Raw genomic sequence first — 18,494 nt, forward strand, 5'->3', positions numbered from 1 at the left:
GATTGGCAGAGGGAAGAGTCAGGGGTTTCCACCTGGCAAGGGGATTTTATCCCCCTCACAGATGAGGGCCAGAAATGTGCAGACACAGAGCCAGCAGAAGCAAACAAAGCAGATGCTCCCAAGGCATCACGTAATCGGGCTCTTCCGTGCTGGGGAACATGAATTAATGAGCCTCAGTGCTCCCCTCCAGCTGACGTCATGGAGCCAGGGAGGTGAATTTATAGGGCTCTTGCATCATTACCAGCCTTCCGGTCTTCCCTAGTTAAACACAAACAACTGCAAAGCCCGCTGGGCCTCCTTTTCCATGCCGTGGCATTTCCCCTATGCACTCCGTTGTCTCCATGGAACGGGTTTCCTTCCATGCTAACCAGCCTAGGGACTCGACTGAGCTGGACTCCAAAGCCTTGACATTTCAAGGAAGCTGCAAAAGGCAAGATCCAGAGCCTAAACCCAGGGTGTTGGAACAGGGGAAAGCCACTGATGAGTGTGTCAGGGGTGGTCTCTCTTTGTGTCTGATCTATAGAGGAGCTGAACTGGTTTCAGTTCCTGGCTTTGAAGCATGGCTCTTCAGCTCCAGCTGCAGACGTTCACTTGTTTAAGTCCTAGAGGTCCCTGGTTCAATCCCTGGCAATGGTTGTTACAGGTGCCCATGTATTAGGAGAGATTCTTAGGACATGTTTGCTTGTCTGTCCCATTCTCACGGCTCTTCCTCCTCCATTCCAGACCCAGAGTTTGTGAAAGCCACTGTCATCAAGCAAGATGAGCGCCATGATGACAAGATCTACTATTTCTTTCGAGAAGACAATCCGGACAGAAGTCCTGAGGCCCCGTTAAAAGTCTCCAGAGTGGCACAGCTGTGCAAGGTACAGAGCAGGCAGGGTGGGTTAGAGAGAGCATGGGAGCCAATACATTGCTTCCATGAGTTCCCCTGCTCCTGGGAGCTGGTGTGGCCATGTGGTGAGGAGATTGCTGTGGGCATTACAAAGCAGTGCTGGAGGTGAAGAGAGAACCCGGTTGCCATAGGTCATTTTTTTGCTTGTTACCACCCCCTGATTTCTGACCCACCTAGAAGTGAAGTCCTGGAAGGGAGCAAGCTGAAAGGATGGTCTGGTGGTCCCAAATGCAAACCAGGGATCAGGACACGGCTCTGCCACAGACTTCCTGTGTGATCTTGGGCAAGTCCCTCAGTGTCTCAGTGCCTTTGTTTTCTCCCTCTGCACAATGGGGATAGCAGCTCTGCCCTACCCCACGGGGGTATTATGAGGATAAACACATTAAAGATAGTGAAGTGCTCACATGCTGTGGTGATTGGGGGGGCCGTGTAAGTATGATAGATAATGGAGAGCCATTCAAGGGGCTGGGAGTGTGCCAGAGATTCCCTTCTGCATCCACCTCCTCTGGGATGGGCTCTGAGGCTCTGCTGTGTCCCCCAGGGAGACAAAGGGGGCACCAGCTCCCTCTCTGCTTCCAAGTGGACCACCTTCCTGAAGGCCACACTGGTCTGCGTCGACCCAGCCACCAAGAGCAACTTCAACTTGCTGCAAGATGTCTTCTTTGTCTCGTCAGACAAGAACTGGAGGGAAACCAGAGTGTATGGACTATTCTCCAACATCTGGTGAGTATCTCTGCCCACACAGGTCACCGCCTCAGACCCAAGGGGAGGGGTGTTCAAAGGCACCTCAGGAGCTGACTGCTAGATAGCTGGTCCACTCACCTCAGCTCCCTCATAGCTGAGAGGGAAAGGCATGAGACAGAAAGCACAAGCTCCTCTGCTCCTGTTTGCCACCCATGGCTTTATTCCTCACACCATCAGAGAAGGCAGCTTGTGGGCCCAACCCTGGGAGGTGCTGAGCACCTTTATCCCCATCAAGGCCCCAATGCCTTGCAGGATTGGGGCCCTGTAATGGGGTGTACCAGGCATTCACTGCTCCCTGTTGGCGACCCCAACACCTTGGTGCACTCCGCCTTCAAAAGGTGCCTTGCTGGGAGGGAAGAGCAGTGAGTTCGGACAGCTAGGGGCTGCCTAGAGAGGCCTCCCATGATCAGCTGCAGGCAGAACCAGTGAGAGATGATCCGCTGGTGCCTAGAAGGGATGGGAGCAGGCAAAGGCCAATCAGGGCCCAGCAAGCCAGATAAAAAAGGGCTGGCTGCCCCTGCTAGGGCCAGTTCTGGGTGAAGCCAGGACGGTCTCCATGTCTTAACCTAACCCAAGTAACTTGGCCCACTCTGGGTCCTAACCTTGATAGTGTTTCCCTTAACTCCCTGTAGTATTTATGTTGTGGGCTATTTTGTTTTTCTGTAATCCTGAGGTGAGCCCTCTCAGTGAGATGCCTAGCCCTTGGGTGTCTGATGCTTCTTTCCATCCTGTCTGTTTCTCTTGCTTTCTCCCAGCATGAGTCAAGACTTTCAGGGGCACATCTTCCCAGGGTACAGAGGTGAGGAGGCCAAGTGTCAGCTCTGTGACAAACTATTAGCTCCAGGGTTAACGTGCTACTGTATGGCGCTTCCTCCATCAATCCCTGCTCAAGGAATCTTGCTTTGCACTCTCCCCCTGCTGTTTCTCATTATGGTGCTTAATGCTGCTGATTTGAGACACCACTGAGATGTCCAGAACATTGGAGCAGAGATGGGGGGGGCGGGGGGCGAGAAAGAGAAAAGTATTATGGGGGTGGCTAAAGGCTCTTCTCAGAGATCAAGGTCCCACTGGGCTAGGTGCTGAGCAAACACTTCTTGAAAATCTGGTTTCTCTGTGAGATCCAGGAGAGTGACCCTTGCGATGCTTGTGTTTGCATGTCTTGAAATTGGCAGCACTCTCCCAATTTTTGAGCACACAAGTCAATTAAAGCATTTATTTTCCACACCTGCTGGTCCGTCAGGAGAGGCTGTTGTATTGACAGCAGTGTCATTGGATGCTGAGGTAGCAGCATGCTGAGAAGATGCCAGTGGTATTGCATTTGCTGCCACATCACAATGTGATCCCATTGTGTAACGGAGTCGACTGCCCCCCAAGTGCCCCTTCAGGGCTAGGGGCACCTCTGCTGTGCCCTGTCCCTGTTTCCCTCTTCACCAAGGCTCCTTCAACAAACTCCTCAGTCTCTTTCAGTCACAAACCTTGCAAGGGCCTGGGTTTTTATTAAGCGTTTTTCAAACACAGTCGTTCACCCAGGCTTAAGCTGGGCTCAGCCCCTCCTTCCTGAGGACATGTCCTGTCCTGGGGGACCATTGCAGGAGACCCCCTTTCCTTGCAGCTTCACTCTGCAGTTCTCCCCCTGCAGGAGCCCTGACCTCCCTCCTCCTCAATGCAGACTCACTTACTTTGCTGCCGACTTTGCATGTGATCTTGCGCAAGTTACTTAGTTTCTCTGTACCTCAGTTTCCCATCTGTACAATGAGGATAAAGCACTGCCCTGCTTCCCAGGGGGGTTGTGAGGATAAATCCATTAAAGATTATGAGGTTCCAGAAACGGGGCCATAGAAGTACCTAAGATAGACAATCTTCCCTTGGGGAAGAGAGAGATTTCAGCATCTCTATACTAAGCACAGCCCTGGCGCCCTCTCTGTTAATTTCAGTGGGAGTTTTGCCTGAGTCACATTTTCAGATTTAGGATGTCCTGGCTAGTATATCCTGGCCCATATGGCTTCTATTCCACTGTCACATGACTTTGATCTGCAGCTTCATCCCTCCATTCTCATTGGCTGAGACATGTCTGGGATATAGTTAGAAGTGTCCCTATCGATGGTTATGTAATAAACGTTCCTGCTCCCTCCCCTCCCCCACTTGGGAGAAACAATGGCTAAGAATTTGAGCAGTAGCAGAATGGTGGCCAGGCCCTGATCCTCTGTTCCGTTGCTTGTAGGGGGTACTCTGCCGTTTGCGTCTACACCATCGGTGACATTGACACTGTGTTCCGGACATCGAAACTCAAAGGCTACACTAAGGACATGCCCCACATCCGTCCTGGACAGGTGAGCGACAGCCAGCCTTCTGGGTGGGTGGTCTGATGCTTAAAGCCCCGGGAGGCGGAAGATCTGACTTGTATTCCCAACTCTTCCTTGGGCAAGTCCCCTCATCTCTCTGTGCCGCTCCTGCTTCTCCCCCTGTAAAATGGAGGTAACTGATGAGTTCTAGTCGCATGGTGCCTGGGGTGCCAGTGCGGGCCCAGGAGCCCATGATGCTAGGTGCTGTACCAGGGGTACCAGAACAGGGAGGGCCAGGGGGCCATGCTCCCGCCCCCACTTTTAAAAGTAGGAGGGCTAGGCCCTCTCACTTCTGACGTAAGGGCGAGCAACAGAAGGAGGAGGGGGCAGAGAGGAGTGAGCGGGAGGCAGGACCTCCGGGGGGAGGGGCAGGGAAGAGGGGAAATGAGTAGTGAAGGGAAAGCACCTCAGAGGGGTGCTTGGATACCTGTGGGGCCCCCCACACTTTTAGGGCGCGTCCGCTGAGATGTCCCTGCCCCAACGAGTTTACAATCTAAGTTCCTGGCTAGGTGACAGTGGCACATTTTAGTCCTTAATATATGGGGGGGAGGAATAGTTCAGTGGTTTGAGCATTGGCCTGCTAAACCCAGGGTTGTGAGTTAAATCCTTGAGGGGGCCATTTGGGGAACTGGGGTAAAAATCTGGGGATTGGTCTTGCTTTGAGCAGGGGATTGGTGTAGGTGACCTCTTGAGGTCCCTTTCAACCCTGATATTCTATGATATAACAGGGCTGGATAAGATTATGACCAATACATGAGATGATAGGGCTGATTGGCTCTCCTATGCCTCAGGCTGTTAGCATGTCCGCACAGGGGTCGGGGAGACACTGAGTGTGTGTGACCGACATCTCTGGAGCATTTGGGATTGCAGCCACTGCAGAAACCATGTTCCCTCTCCCCAGTTAGCTAATGCCTCCCTGGTGGGAACCAGGGACAACCTCTGAAATATGGGCTGCTTGTGCCTCTTGGAGACAAACCTTCCAGCCCAGCAGGTGGCATGGTGGTTTAAGCCCCTTCTGCGTCCTCCTGTGTCTGAGCTGTGCCAGGGGCCAAAATTTAGGCACCTCACGCTGAGCAGGCTGCAGTGCTGCATAGAATTGCCTTAGCACTTTGTGCTATAGCCCCACTTCCTCCAGAGCCTGCCCCCCAGGCATGCACCAGGCATCAAGGGTAGCCTGTGGCTGCTTTATGCCACAGTTGTGCTGCGGGATTCTCCCCAGAGGCTTTTCTGCTGACACAGCAGAGCACAGGTGCCTGAGCACACCCCTGGTAACCAGCTTCCTTGTCCCGGGGCTCCCTTGGATGAGCCATCTCCCCTGCTAATTCCCCATGTCTTTGTCTCCCTGTGGATCTGGATGGCCTTGATAATGTGGTGGTGGTTTTTTTCTCTTGGCTCAGTGCCCTTGGGACGGAAATCATACCCCTCCTGAGACTTTCAAAATAGCTGACCTCCACCCGGAGGTGGAGGAAAGAGTGCAGCCCGCTGCCCCAAGGAATAGCCCCCTATTCCACAACAAGAATCGCTACCAGGAAATCGGGGTGCACCGCATCCAGGCGAGAGATGGACACACCTACAACGTCCTCTATTTGGTGACAGGTACTGACCATTTTTCTCCACCTTTTACCCTCAGGACCCAGGCAGGGCAGCCCCTTCTGGAGCACTGGACTGGAGCTAATCCATGGCCATCTAGGGATTCTATATTTGTCTCTGCACTACACCCCATGGCCACTGGGAAATTTCCAGTAACTGCAGGAATAGAACGCATAGCAGTTTGCTCCTAAAGCATTAAGGAGAATCTCTGGGCTGTTAGCAGTATAGGGCATTGACACACAGGTAAACAGTTCCGATTCCATCTACAGAGTGGAATCGGTATGGGTGTACACACATACACATCCCTACCTCTAGCCTATTCTTTACAGCACACCCTGATATTCACCCACGAAAGCTCATGCTCCAAAACGTCTGTTAGTCTATAAGATGCCACAGGATTCTTTGCTGCTTTTACCCTGATATAGAAGGCCCTGAGCTGGAAGCATCTGTATTTCATAGTTTGTCGTGACTAAGTGCAGCGCCTTGGGTTTTACTTGTTGAAACATGGCCCTTTACTAAATAGCAATCACATGCCACGTGCTCAGCTGGTGTAAAGGGATGTAGCTCCATTTGATTCCTTCCATCATTGGCTTCAGTGGAACTAGACTCACTTTATACCAGCTGAAGATCAGGCCCCAGTGGAGCCTCTTTCCGTGCTTAGCACAGGCTGGAAAAGGGGTGTGTGTGTGTGTGTGTGTGTGTGTGTGTGTGTGTGTGTGTGTGTGTGTGAGAGTGAGTGATCTATTTAATACCCACTGCTCTGGTGCTCTGTGGTAGCTGTAACATTGCTTTGTGGTAGGTGCTGACTTGTCAAAGGGCAGCCAGGGCTGAGCCCCGGTTCCTCTGGACTTGGCAGTTCAGAGCCCCGGTACTTCTGGGCTTGCCACATCAGCTATGAAAGTTTAGAAAAAAAAAATTGCTTGAGCCCCGGCACCTCTTTCATTACAAATGAAGCACTGCAAACGCCCATCTTCTGGTTCTGGGGAAGCTGGCAGTGGCTGGCAGGCATAGACCCTTCCTGCTGCTTATTGTTTGGGGCTTTCGGTACAGAGCTAGGGTCGGGCAGCCTGGCATAGGGTGACCTAAAGAACCTTTTCCCCAAGCAAAGGCCCAGATCCAAACCCTCTCCTATCCCCCCCCTTTGAATACTGGGGCTGTGCAAAGGTGACTATACCGAGGTGCAGCAGCTCAGAATACCCATCTCCTCTGTGTATGTGTATCCATGTCCATGTCCTCCAAGTGCTGGCCTGCCTTCCCCCCACTGAGCCACTTCTGAGCTCCTGCCCTCTTGCTGTCACAATATGGTCTGCTTCCTCCCTGGGGACAGGGCATGGCAGAGGGGAGAGGTGGGCACTTCCCAGAGGCCAGTGGGGGGAGGAGCGGAGGTTCCCAGCAGGGAAGGTGGGCTAGGCAAGGCTGTCTCCCTGCCCTGCCCTGCCCTGCCCACCAGCAGAGCATCCACCCGCAGGGCTGATTGGGAACTTTTTTTTTCTGTCAAAACCCGCCAATGCTTCCAAATGGAAAATGTTTGCGAAACAGGGTTGGTTTTGATGAATCTCCCCTTTGACTAATCTTTGGGGGAAGAAAAAAAACTTTCACAAGTGTTGAGATATTTCATTTTGACGTTTGCGATACCAAAACCCCATTCACCCATTTCCTGTGGTCCTGTTTGATTTAGAAGTTTAAGCTTAGTGGAGCAAAAAAAAAAAAGGTTTAAGGCCAAGGTTGACATGGGCTCAATGTTGGTTTTGGTTTGCAAATGTTTTTGAGATATCAACTTTTTGGCCCTCTCCTGAGATGGGGAAAAATGTTCAAAGCCTTGAAAATACTGGAGGGATGAGAAAACGGTTTTCCACGCAGCTCAGTTTAGTGGCTTCCAACCACTTTCCAGTCGGGAGGATGTAAAACACGTCTAGATTCATCAGAATCTCAAGGGTTGAGAAAAGTCTCAGGACACAGAACATGAGCTTTGGCTTCCTAACTCTGAAACATATGGCCATTTCTATGAACACTTGTATCTCCGTATTTCCCTCTCGTGCTTTCCGTTCCCTCAGGATTTCCATAGAAACCACCAGCCAGCACTCACTCCCTCTCCCCAGTTTCCACCTGCTGTTCTATCATTTGAGCACCATGGGAACTTTCCAGCCACAAAAATCCACCCCATACCCTTTGAAAAGTTATTGGTTGGTGGTTTAGTTTCACTTTGTAAGTGCCCTGATCAGATGCACGTTGGCAGACGTGGCTGGATCTTTGCTCACCACAAACCCGACTTTCTGATCTAGCCAGTGCCCTGAGCTGAATGCAGAGAACTATGACTGACTCCAGAGTCCTCCCAGTTCCCTATTAGAGGGGTTTGCTGCAAACTGTTGTACTCGATCGATCAGTGCCCAGCAGGGTAGGAAGGATGGTGCCTAGCTACTTTTGAAATCTGGGCCTTAGTGTCTCTGTGCCTCGGTTCCCCATCTGTACAGTGGGGATGATAGCAGATCCCTGCCTCATGGGGTGCTGTGAGGATAATACATAAAGGATTTTGAGGCATTCAGATACTTGTGCGGCCCCCAATATCACAGTACCGAAACTAGGTGAATAGATAGAATGTCTGATTCTGCATCATCATGTGCTCAGGACTGAGCTGTCTCCTCCCCATGCTTCCAGTATCACTGCCTCTCCTGAGTCCTCTCTGCATCATTGCCCGCTCTTGCTAGTCTTAATGCTTGGGGTTTTCTTTAAGGCCCCAGCTCCTGGAGTCAAGTGATCATTGTTTTAAAAAGAAAAGCTGAAATGCACATGTAAAGTTTCTAGCCCTCCTGATTGCAGAGAAGAGCTCGAAAGTGGGACCCAGCAGCAGAAGGCCCATTGAAGAACCCACAGTTTTGTCTGTTTATTTTCGGGGCTCCCCTGACTCTTGATTTTAAATGGTGGTGTTGGCAGTGCCCTTGTGCTATCTGCCCCACCCCCAACCCCTCTGTCCCTGCCTAGAAGCATCAATGGGCTCGGGCATGAGGACAAGAGACAGAAGCAGGGCTGGAAGATCACTAGCTTTGGAGGTGGCGCTCCCTTCCCAGCACCCCTCCCCAATTTGCACAGTGACCTCATAGAGCCTGGTATTCCTCCCTCTGACAACAGTGCCCTCCCAGGCGGACTGGTTGCTGGCAGCGTTTGGGAGCCCTGCCAGGCCCCACTGCAGCACTGTCAGGCCATGGCTACCCTGGAGAGTTGCAGCGCTGGTGGTGGGTTTACAGCGCTGTAACTTACTCACCATCCACACTTGCAAGGCACATACAGCGCTGCATCTCCCTGACTGCAGTGCTGGCTGTACTCCTGCTCTGCCTGCGGTATAAGGATTGTAGCGCTGGTGATACAGCACTGCTCCGCAAGAGTGGCCACCAAAAGCGCTGTAATTGGCCTCCGAGGTATTCGGAGGTATCCCAGAATGCCTTCTCAACCACTCTGCTGTTTTGTTGTGAACTCCGGGCTCCCGGAGCTGCTTATCTAAGGGCATGGCTACACTGGAGAGTTGCAACGCTGGTGATGGGGTTACAGTGCAGCAACTCACTCTGTGTCCACACTTTCAAAGCATGGCCAGCACTGCAACTCCCTGGTTGCAGCGCTGGCTGTACACCTGGTTTGCCTGAGGTGTAGCGATTCCAGCGCTGGTGATGCAGCGCTGGTCATCAAGTGTAGCCACCAAAAGCGCTGTTATTGGCCTCCAGGGTATTAGGAGGTATCCCAGAATTCCTGTCCACAACAAACCAGAAGAATGGCTGAACTCCGATCTCCCCGTAGCTACTTAGCTAAAAAACAAACACAGCTGCTCTTTGCTCCAGCGAGCGAGCGGAGGCAGGGGAATTGCTTTGGAATGTTCACAGCTGTTTGCTTGAGGAGAGAGAGGAGGGGTAGTGTTGAGCAGCTGCTTATATGGTCTAAAGACTATTTAGGAGTGCATAATTTGCATTTAGTGCATAAGAGACAGGTGGGGGAAAGGTCAAAACTTTTAAAATGATTTAAGGTAGGCACTGAGTATCTTCCAGTCCGTAGAACTTGCAAATCAGGGAGCTGAGAACAGTGTCAGCTCCAAAAATCCATTCTCTCTCTGTCTCCCCCACGCTCCCTGTCACACTCCACCCCACCCCCCTCTTTTGAAAAGCACGTTGCAATCACTTGAACACTGAGATAGCTGCCCACAATGCACCACTCCCAACAGAACTGCAAATGCTGCAAATGTGGCCACACTGCAGCACTTTCCCTACACAGCTGTACGAACACAGCTGTAACTTCCAGCGCTGCACATCTCCAAGTGTAGCCATACCCTAAAAAACAAACAGCTCATTTGCTCGAGCAGAGGCAGGCAGGGGGATTCCTTTGGAATGTTAGGGTATGGCTACATTTGGAATTTCAAAGTGCTGCCCCGGCAGCGCTGCGGGAGTGCTGCCGCGGCAGCGCTTTGAAGTATGAGTGTAGTCGGAGCGGCAGCACTAGGAGAGAGCTCTCCCAGCACTGCATGTAAACCACATCCCTTACGGGTGTAGTGTGCAGCGCTGGGAGCCACGCTCCCAGCGCTGCTGCCCTGATTACACTGACGCTTTACAGTCCTGTATCTTGCAGCGCTCAGGGGGGTGTTTTTCCACACCCCAGTTGCAGCGCTGTAAAGTGTGAGTGTAGCCAAGGCCTTAGTGTTTGTTTGAGGAGAGAAGCAACACGGCGGGCGGGGGAGGGGGTAGTCCGTTTTGGAACAGCTGCTTATCTGGTCTGAAGGCTATTTGCATTTAGTGAATAAGAGAGGGGTGGGGGAAGGGATCGAAACTTTTAAAATGATTGAAGGTTGGTGCTGTGTATCTTCCAGTCCTTAGAACTTGCAAGGCAGGGAGCTGACACAGTGTCAGCTCCAAAAATCCACTCTCTCTGTCTCCCCCACGCTCCCTGTCACACTCCACCCCACCCCCCTCTTTTGAAAAGCACGTTGCAGCCACTTGAACGCTGGGATAGCTGCCCACAATTCACCACTCCCAACAGCGCTGCAAATGTGGCCACACTGCAGCACTGGTAGCTGTCAGTGTGGCCACACTGCAGCGCTTTCCCTACACAGTTGTACGAAGACAGCTGTAACTCCCAGCGCTGTACAGCTGTAAATGTAGCCATACCCTCAGTTTCAGTGGGCTGTACTCTCCAGGGTCATGCAGGTGCTGTAGTGGCAGGATCCGAGGGCATGCAACTCTCCGGCCACCTGCGACGTTGAACAGGGAGGTCTGCATCCACGCAGAAAAGGACAGGAGGGTGTGTACTCCTCCTTTTCCCCCCAGTATGATGTGATTCACGAGCAGGAGGAAGAGAGGCCAGACTTGTGGTCTAGTCACATTCCCCGAGATGGAGAAAGATCTGGGTTGGGTTTATTTTCCTTTCCGTGGTGTTACAAGGACAGTCACACCTTCCTGCTCTTAGCAGCAGGGCCTCTTCTCCCAGTCTGGCTCCCCGTTGCCACCTCTCACAGCTCCCAGGGGCTGCAAGGTATGGAGCTGAGCGCACTCAGTGACAGGACCAGCCTTTGTTGGCCGTGTTCCCGATGGTGCTTTTGCCCTGCCGAGCCCTTTCCGAAAAGGCCGCCATTGTTTTGCCATCTGTAGCAGCAGCAGTCAGGGCCCTGGAATTAGCCCCTTGCGGGAAGCTCCAGTGGGCTGCTGGTTCCTGTGACTAATTCATGCCAAACTTCGCAAAGAGGGCATTGTCTTCCCATGCAGCCTGAGGCGCTGCAGAAAAGGGCAGGTTCTGCTCTTAGACCCAGGGCCATTGATCTTCACCCTGCTTTTTCTCTCCCCCACTCCCTGCGTAGCCCTGGCACCATCCTCCTACGTTTCCAAGTCTCCCTGCTTTGTGGGCTGACCTGTGTTCTCCTGTCCCTTGCAGACAAAGGGTATATCCACAAAATGGTGGAGATGCCACACGGCGTCCTGAACGTCCTAGAGATCCAGCCCTTCCAACAGCCAGCTCCCATCCTGGCCATGACGCTGGATCATAGAAGGGTGAGTTCCTTCCTCTGTCGCTCTGCATTGGCCTCATCCCGTCCCCCCGCAGCGGAGAGGAGATCTCTGGGAGGCTGCAGTCCACTTGCAAGCAGCAGAATCTGGGCACCAGACTTGGAAACAGCCTGGTTTTCCTATCAGGGCTTGGGTTGTCTGTATCTTGAAGCTGCCACCAGCTTTCCATAGGACTGAAGGACATTTCTTGAAGTCAGGGGTTCTCAGGCTTTTTTTGTTGGGACCCCCGCTGACAACTCCCCCCCACACACACACAATTGACAACACATTCCCATACCATACCACCATTCCTTCTGCGCTGCTGCTGGTGGTGGCGCTGCCTTCCATGCTGGGTGTTAATCCCAGGGCCCAGTTTCCAAATCCCAACCTGGGTAGCTGCAATTTCAGCTTCCTCTTGCAGTTCTGGTGGGATGTTACGTTCTTCTTCACTTCCCTGCTTGTTGCGTAGCATCGCCGTGCTGTCTGCTGTTCCACCCCAGAGATGGCTGCATTGCAATGGTAGTGCTCCTTGGTTGTGCACATATTAGCCCACTGAGAGCTTTGAGAGCCTTTGGAATGAAGAGTATTCTGTGACTAGAAGGGGTTTGGGAAGGCGCCTGGTGTGAGGAACTGCTGCTGCAGTAATAGCTCTGCCTTGTTTTCCCCATGCAGGCAAAGCTCTATGTGAGCTCGCCGACCGAGGTGGTCCAGGTGCCCATGGACATGTGCGAAGTGTATCACGGGAGCTGCGAGAGCTGCGTCATGGCAAAGGATCCTTATTGCGGATGGGCAGATGGGAAATGTGTCTCCGTTAAAACTAACCTGTACGTCTCCCTTTGCTCACTGTTTTATTGCTTGTTTCTGGTGTCAGTGCTGGTGACAATAAACACACCTTGACCCTGAAAACCCCCTTGCTTTGCCCAGCACAGGCATTAAGCCTATCCAGACTGCAATCACCTGGTGGGATTGCCGCTCAAACAGCCAATCTCGAATTACAATCCAGCTAGTTTGGGTCCCGGAACAGCGAGGCTGCAGCAGTGCAAGCTTGAACTCTGGCTTGCTCCACGAGGAGCTCCCCAGGGTACTGGGTGGGTTTGGACAGGCTATGAGAGATCTCGCCCTGCTGCAGCTTCCCTGCTCTGGATTAACACTAGCTTGGGTGTATCTGCATGAGCTGCAATCACACCCCGTGACTGCAGCATGGAAGCTGACCTAGCCATGCTAGCTTTTCCTCTGGAAAGCACTCTATCCATTGGCCATGATTCTGGCTAATCCTGAGCCTAGATGGAGCTTTCACTCCTTGTTTTAAATGCACCCACTTCTGGGGTGGAATGCAGCAGTGCCCAGCAATGAGAACGGGATGATACCTACCTACCTCTGCGTCAGCCTGTGAGACCCGTGTTCACATGGGCCCAGACCCTCCACCGACATAAAACAATATAGCAATATCTAAGTTAATGGAGCTGCACCAGCTGACCCCAGCTCATGCTCTGGGCCATTGCTCCACAAGCAGTTGAGATCCTTGTGTACATGGAGAGCACTTACCTGCCCAGGTGTTACTGGGTGTAGTTTCTCCCATGGAAGAGTGCAAGGGGAGTGGAAAAGTATCACAGCCTGATCTGTTGAGATTTACCAATGCAAACAGAACTAAGTATTACTAATGGCTTTACCCAGGCTGGCACCTGGCTCTCCAACATGGTTATAACCTGCTTTACCTGTCCTCGCAGACAAGAAGGTGATTTGGTCACAGTCCTGTGTACACAGTGGAGTCAGCATGGCCTAGCAGCCACAGCACTGGATTGAGACTTTGGAAACAAGGGTTCTATTCCTGGCTCTGCCTCTGGCTTGTGGGGTGACCTGGGACAAGTCACTTCCCTACTCTACCTCAGTTTCCCCATCTGCAAAATGGGGATAATGATCCTGCTCTCCATTGATAAAGCATTTTGAGATCTACTGATAAAATGCACTAGATAAGAGCCAGGGATTAGTGTTGTTTTTGTAATGTAGACAAGCCCTAAAAGACTGGTGCAGAGTGAATGTGTGTGGAGGAGATTACTGGGCATGGTACAATGTCTCTCTCTCCCTTCACCCAGTCACTTGGTGGGCCAGGAAGGAATAGGACCAACTCTGATCCCCAGGAGAGAAATCTTCAAAGGCCAGGAAAGAAATCCAATATAAACAACTTAGTGACCCTTATTTCTCTGTTAATGGTTGTTCCCATTTCCCTTCTATTCAGGACAATGCTACAGAATGTGACCCTGGAGTCCTCACCGGAAATATGTCCCCGTTCGGTCTTCAAACAGCAGGAAGGTACTTTGAACGATCAGCGCTGCTCTTTGATTTCTAGAGCCACTTGCTCTTGGGAAAGGTCGGGCAGTTGGGGCACGGGTAGGGTAGGTAATTAATGTCTTAGGAAAAGGTTTCTAATGCACCCTTTTACCTCCCTTGGGAGGATTGTACCTTGTAGGATCTGCCTTCACTGCAGAGTTGACTCAGGCTCTTTCCTGGGTGTTGCCCCAACCCCCCTCCCATCCACATGCAAAACCCTCTTTCTGGGTTTAGCGGTGCTTTGCACCCAGGCTAGCTGGCTCAGCAGGGGGTGCGGGCTAGCGCTTGGGTGCTGCTTTCACTGGCGTTGGTAACCTGCCCACTTTGCAGCGAGGATGCACCTGCGAGTTAGTAGTTCTTCACTGCCTTCCCCACATCCACCTTGTGCCCAGCAAGACAGACTCCCACAACTCACTGGGAAGAATCAGAGAGGCTTAGCTCAGTGCAATGCTAGGAATCCTGGAATGGACCCCAGAAGTCCTAGCAACCCATGGGGGAGCACAGCACCAGTGAGGATGCATTAACATGGGCAAGGCTTTGCAGTGGCTGCTCACATCTGGTGTTAGGTTAACCCAGGAGTACGATTCCCGCCCCCGGCCCGGCTAACATTGGAATGAAGACAGACCCTTAGTGGCCAAGAGTAAGCGCTGTTATGCGTAAACTGCTCTCCCCTCTGTGGGAAGGGGGCTGAAGCTACTAAGCAGCTAGTACCTGTAGTCAGGTGAGAAGGACTGAATCTCTCACTCCTGTTATGTGCAGGGTTGTGTTAATATCTCTTTGTAGTTAAATAAGTGATGGATTCAAAGCCCCTAGCATTTCATGGCACGAAGCACAGTGCCAAGTGAGGCCACTCAACTTCCTCAGGACTAGAGCTCAGCTCCTGCTGTTCTGAAAGCACGAGCCCTTGCCACTTGAACTAGAAAATCGCTATTAGCAGTATAGAATCTATGACACACAGGTCTGATGCACTCCTGCCCAGGAAAGTGGGGCACAGCCAAACTAACCACTATAAAATACCTGAAGTCAAAGGAAGCTGGAGTCAGACCACCCTATGTACAGCCCCCACCATCCATAGTAACCCTTCATCCCGCTGTTCTCAGCAATGGTCCCTCACAGCTGCTGTAAACCCAGGTTCCACATTCCCTTCCTGCGTGCATGTCTCCTGCTCCACTGATAGTGATGAGAACTCTGCAGGCACCCAACTGGCCCTGACTTATTTCAGGGGGATGCTGGGGTTGGACAGAGGGGGGTCTTTTTCTCCTCTAAAATCTGCCTGGGTGTGGTCTGGGGCCTTTTAAAAAGGCAAGAGGGGGCCTCCAAACACTGGCCTTGCAAAGCCCCTTGAAGTCCATGGAATGTTCCCCTCAGATCAGTCTTGTGTATTCAGGTTGGGTGGACATGCAGAATAGGTGGGTGGGCTGAGACCTTCTTCCCCCCCTCCCCTCATAAGTAAGGGGGAAATGTTGGTTTCTTGCTGGACCATGTTTTGGGGCCAACCATCTCTCTTCCCTTCTCTTGCCAGTGGACAGCCCGGAGAGCTACCGGAACGTCACTGTGGCGCTCTTCTCCCGCTACTTCCTGCACTGCCCCACCAAATCCCACGCCGCCACCTACATGTGGCACCACAATGGCAGCGGCATCCAGAACTGCAGCTCCACCCACAGGCCCTGCATCCACTTCATCAAGAACATGACCTACGACCACTACGGGCGCTACACCTGCATCTCAGAGGAGAACGGCTTCTCCCAAACCCTCGTGAAGGAATGGCTGCTGAAGCAGCCTGCGCCCTCCCAGACTTTGATGCAGAGGAGCCAGGCTGTGGCCACCTCCCCCTCCTTCTGGTTGGGCTTCCTGCAGATGATGGCTCTTGCCCGGCTGTTCCAGTGAAAGGAGTGGGCCATGACTCACCATTCGGACTGCTGTTGATCTTCTTCAGCTTCTTACCAGCACTTGAGCAAGGAAGGGATCGCCCATCCCAGTGGCTGCTCTCTGGACATTCATCTCTGTGCACCTTGGCCCCCTCTCAGCTTCGTAAGTGGCATCCCTTCCACTTGAAGCAGACGGATTCCATCCCTCACATGTCCGTGCCCATCGATTCCATCATGGCAGCTTCATGCCAGATGGTGTTTTAGGGACACTGAATGGAGGGGATGAAACCAGCCCAGATCTCTCTCCTGATTCCATGCAGCACAGGAGCTGAGGCCACCAAAGAGATGGGGCAGGATGAGACTGAAGCTAATGCCACCAAAGAGTAACATGGGACTGATTTGGAATGGGGGTGGGATAGGGGTGGAGTTGGGGCAGGGCTGGGAGCAGAGCGGGGTTGAGCACCCACCAGCGCCAGAAGGCATCAGCGCCTATGGACAGCAGCGGCCTGTGAGGCAGGGAGAGTGCAGCTAAGCAGGGACAAGATTCAGTCGGGCTGCACCCGAGGGGATGAGTCAGGAGAGGCACACACATACAGAGGATGAGCTGTGTTTATTCATGCAGTTGTCCTGGGTGCCCGTAGACTCTGGGCATGTGGTGAGGATCAAGGCTGGGGGGATCCCGGAACCGCACATCTTGATGGCTTGTTGGTTTTGTCTAATATTCTTGTTGTTCCATTTTTGGAAACTTATCTAGTCCACTCCCAACCTGCCCAGGCAAGTCTCCTGGCTTGTCTCCAGCAGATTCCTCTCCTCTTAAGGGTATAAGACACCGGCCGCTGGCTGTTGCCAGCTGACTACCGCTTGCGGGGCTTGGGAGCCCAAATATCTACACCACAGTTACTCTAAAGCACTGTGGAACTCCAGGGTGCCGGAGTATTGCTCACCAAAAAAGGAGATGTTTCTCTGACCCCTCCCAGGAGTGTGGGAGAAATGCATTTCCATCAAGTACGTGTGTGTGCATGTAAATATCTCTGAGTGTGAAAGCAGATCACTTGTGTGTGTAAAATCCAGTAGCTGAGCACCTCTATGTGAGCGTGTTTGTTGATCATCTGGGTATATAAGTGGCTGGTCACCTGGATGTTACAATCATTTGTGATTGTTCTTAGTGTGAGCAGGTACGCTAGTGCTAGACCTGAGTCCTATTAAGTTCTGGATCTGCACTTCTCTCGAGGGCAGGGGGCAAATTGCTCTGGCATCTTGTTGTTGAGCCCTGCACGTGAGAGGATCTAGCCACAAAGCTGAAAGCTGTGTCTGAACAGTCCCAGCGTAGAAAATAGCCTCCAAACTGGGGGTGGTTTTGCATCTATCTCTATTCAGAGGTTTGGTTACAAAAATTTTTTTATACCTTATATTGACTTCTGCATGCTTAACCTTTTTGTATGGAGTTGATACACTAGAAAAAAGGATCAGGAACCAGCACTAGTGACCCTGCCTGTGGACAGATTAGACAGCAATACCCACACGTAGCTCTCGAGCGTGAGCTGGCTTTAAGCAGGGCTGTGTGCAAAGGAGAAAGATGTGCAAGAGGTACTTGGATACCATGGGGATGAGTGTGGTGATGGATGGATGAGGAGACTTTCCTGGAAATAATCCAGTTCTGGTGTCAAATTCTGGCCTTGTTGACATGCACACATGTCCCTCTAAAGTTGCTGGGAGCTGCTGTGGTGAGGACAAAATGTAGACCTTGATACCCAAGTCTGTCTCATCAAAATTATTCAAAAGTGTCTTGCCTTCTCAGTGATGCTAGAAGGAAAACAAGGGCTGGGTCCTCAGCTGGTGTAACTCCACTGACTTGTGATTTACCCCAGCAGAGAATCTGCTCTGTGGCTTCCTCTCTCCATGATGTGTGCATGATGGATGGGCGGAGACCAGTCTCCTAATGAAGGGAGAAGACTGGAGGTCCCCCTCTCCCCCCACAGTTGATTGTGTCTGATCATTTCAGCTCAACTAGTGAGATAAGGATAAACTGTGAAATAAGGAGAATTCTCCTTAGGTTGTGGGTGTCACATGCTTGGTCATTTTGCTGGGTGTTGGCCACTCAGCCATGGAGCATATTTTGCTGCACTACATTTTCTGATATTCGTAAACCCTTTCTTGCGTCGTATACACTGGTTCTGTTACATCCTTTCTCAAAGCACTTTAGTATCATAATAATGTGACTATTAAAAGGCCTATTTATTATGTTTCTAAGTTAATTTTGCATCATGTTGTAGAGGGTGATTTTTTTTAACCTCCCTTCCCCCCCAAAAAAAGCATCTCAATAAAACTGTGACTTTTCATTAACCAAAGCATTAATGTGGTCATGATTACAGCCCCTCTTAGCTGGAGGGGTCCTGCCATGTGGAAAGAGAGCTGCTGGGCGGGAAACTGAGGCTCCGATTCAGCAAAGCAGTCAGCAGATCATCCAGGCATGTGGCTATGTGTATTGAGGTGTCCTTGGGTTGCAATTCCACATGTGGGAAGTCTTAACCATCATTGGATCTAGCAGAAACAGCCGGGGAGGGGCATAGGGGAATGGGGTGGAGATGATAGGTATTCTGGGTAAATTCTACTTCTCAGCAATACGACATTTCTTCCTGGCTGTTGGTTAGTGTGGCTAAGATGGCTTTGCTGGGAAGCCAGAAAGCCAAGGAATCGAAACACCAGCGCCCTGCCTGAG

General features: G+C 51.8%; 1 protein-coding gene across 1 annotated transcript in view; it reads left to right on the plus strand.

Moving 5' to 3' along the window:
• The window catches only part of SEMA7A (semaphorin 7A (John Milton Hagen blood group)), a 50,161-nt gene extending 32,038 nt beyond the window's left edge, over positions 1-18,123 (plus strand). The window contains exons 7-14 of the mRNA XM_030577075.1: positions 724-863; positions 1,434-1,615; positions 3,858-3,966; positions 5,376-5,574; positions 11,470-11,585; positions 12,252-12,403; positions 13,816-13,889; positions 15,430-18,123. Coding sequence (XP_030432935.1) covers positions 724-863; positions 1,434-1,615; positions 3,858-3,966; positions 5,376-5,574; positions 11,470-11,585; positions 12,252-12,403; positions 13,816-13,889; positions 15,430-15,794 — 1,337 coding nt within the window. The 3' untranslated portion in view covers positions 15,795-18,123. The remainder of the gene's footprint in view (positions 1-723; positions 864-1,433; positions 1,616-3,857; positions 3,967-5,375; positions 5,575-11,469; positions 11,586-12,251; positions 12,404-13,815; positions 13,890-15,429) is intronic.
• Positions 18,124-18,494: the final 371 nt, after the last annotated feature.

The sequence above is a fragment of the Gopherus evgoodei genome, chromosome 10 (genome assembly GCF_007399415.2).
Source record: "Gopherus evgoodei ecotype Sinaloan lineage chromosome 10, rGopEvg1_v1.p, whole genome shotgun sequence".
Lineage (NCBI taxonomy): Eukaryota > Metazoa > Chordata > Testudines > Testudinidae > Gopherus > Gopherus evgoodei.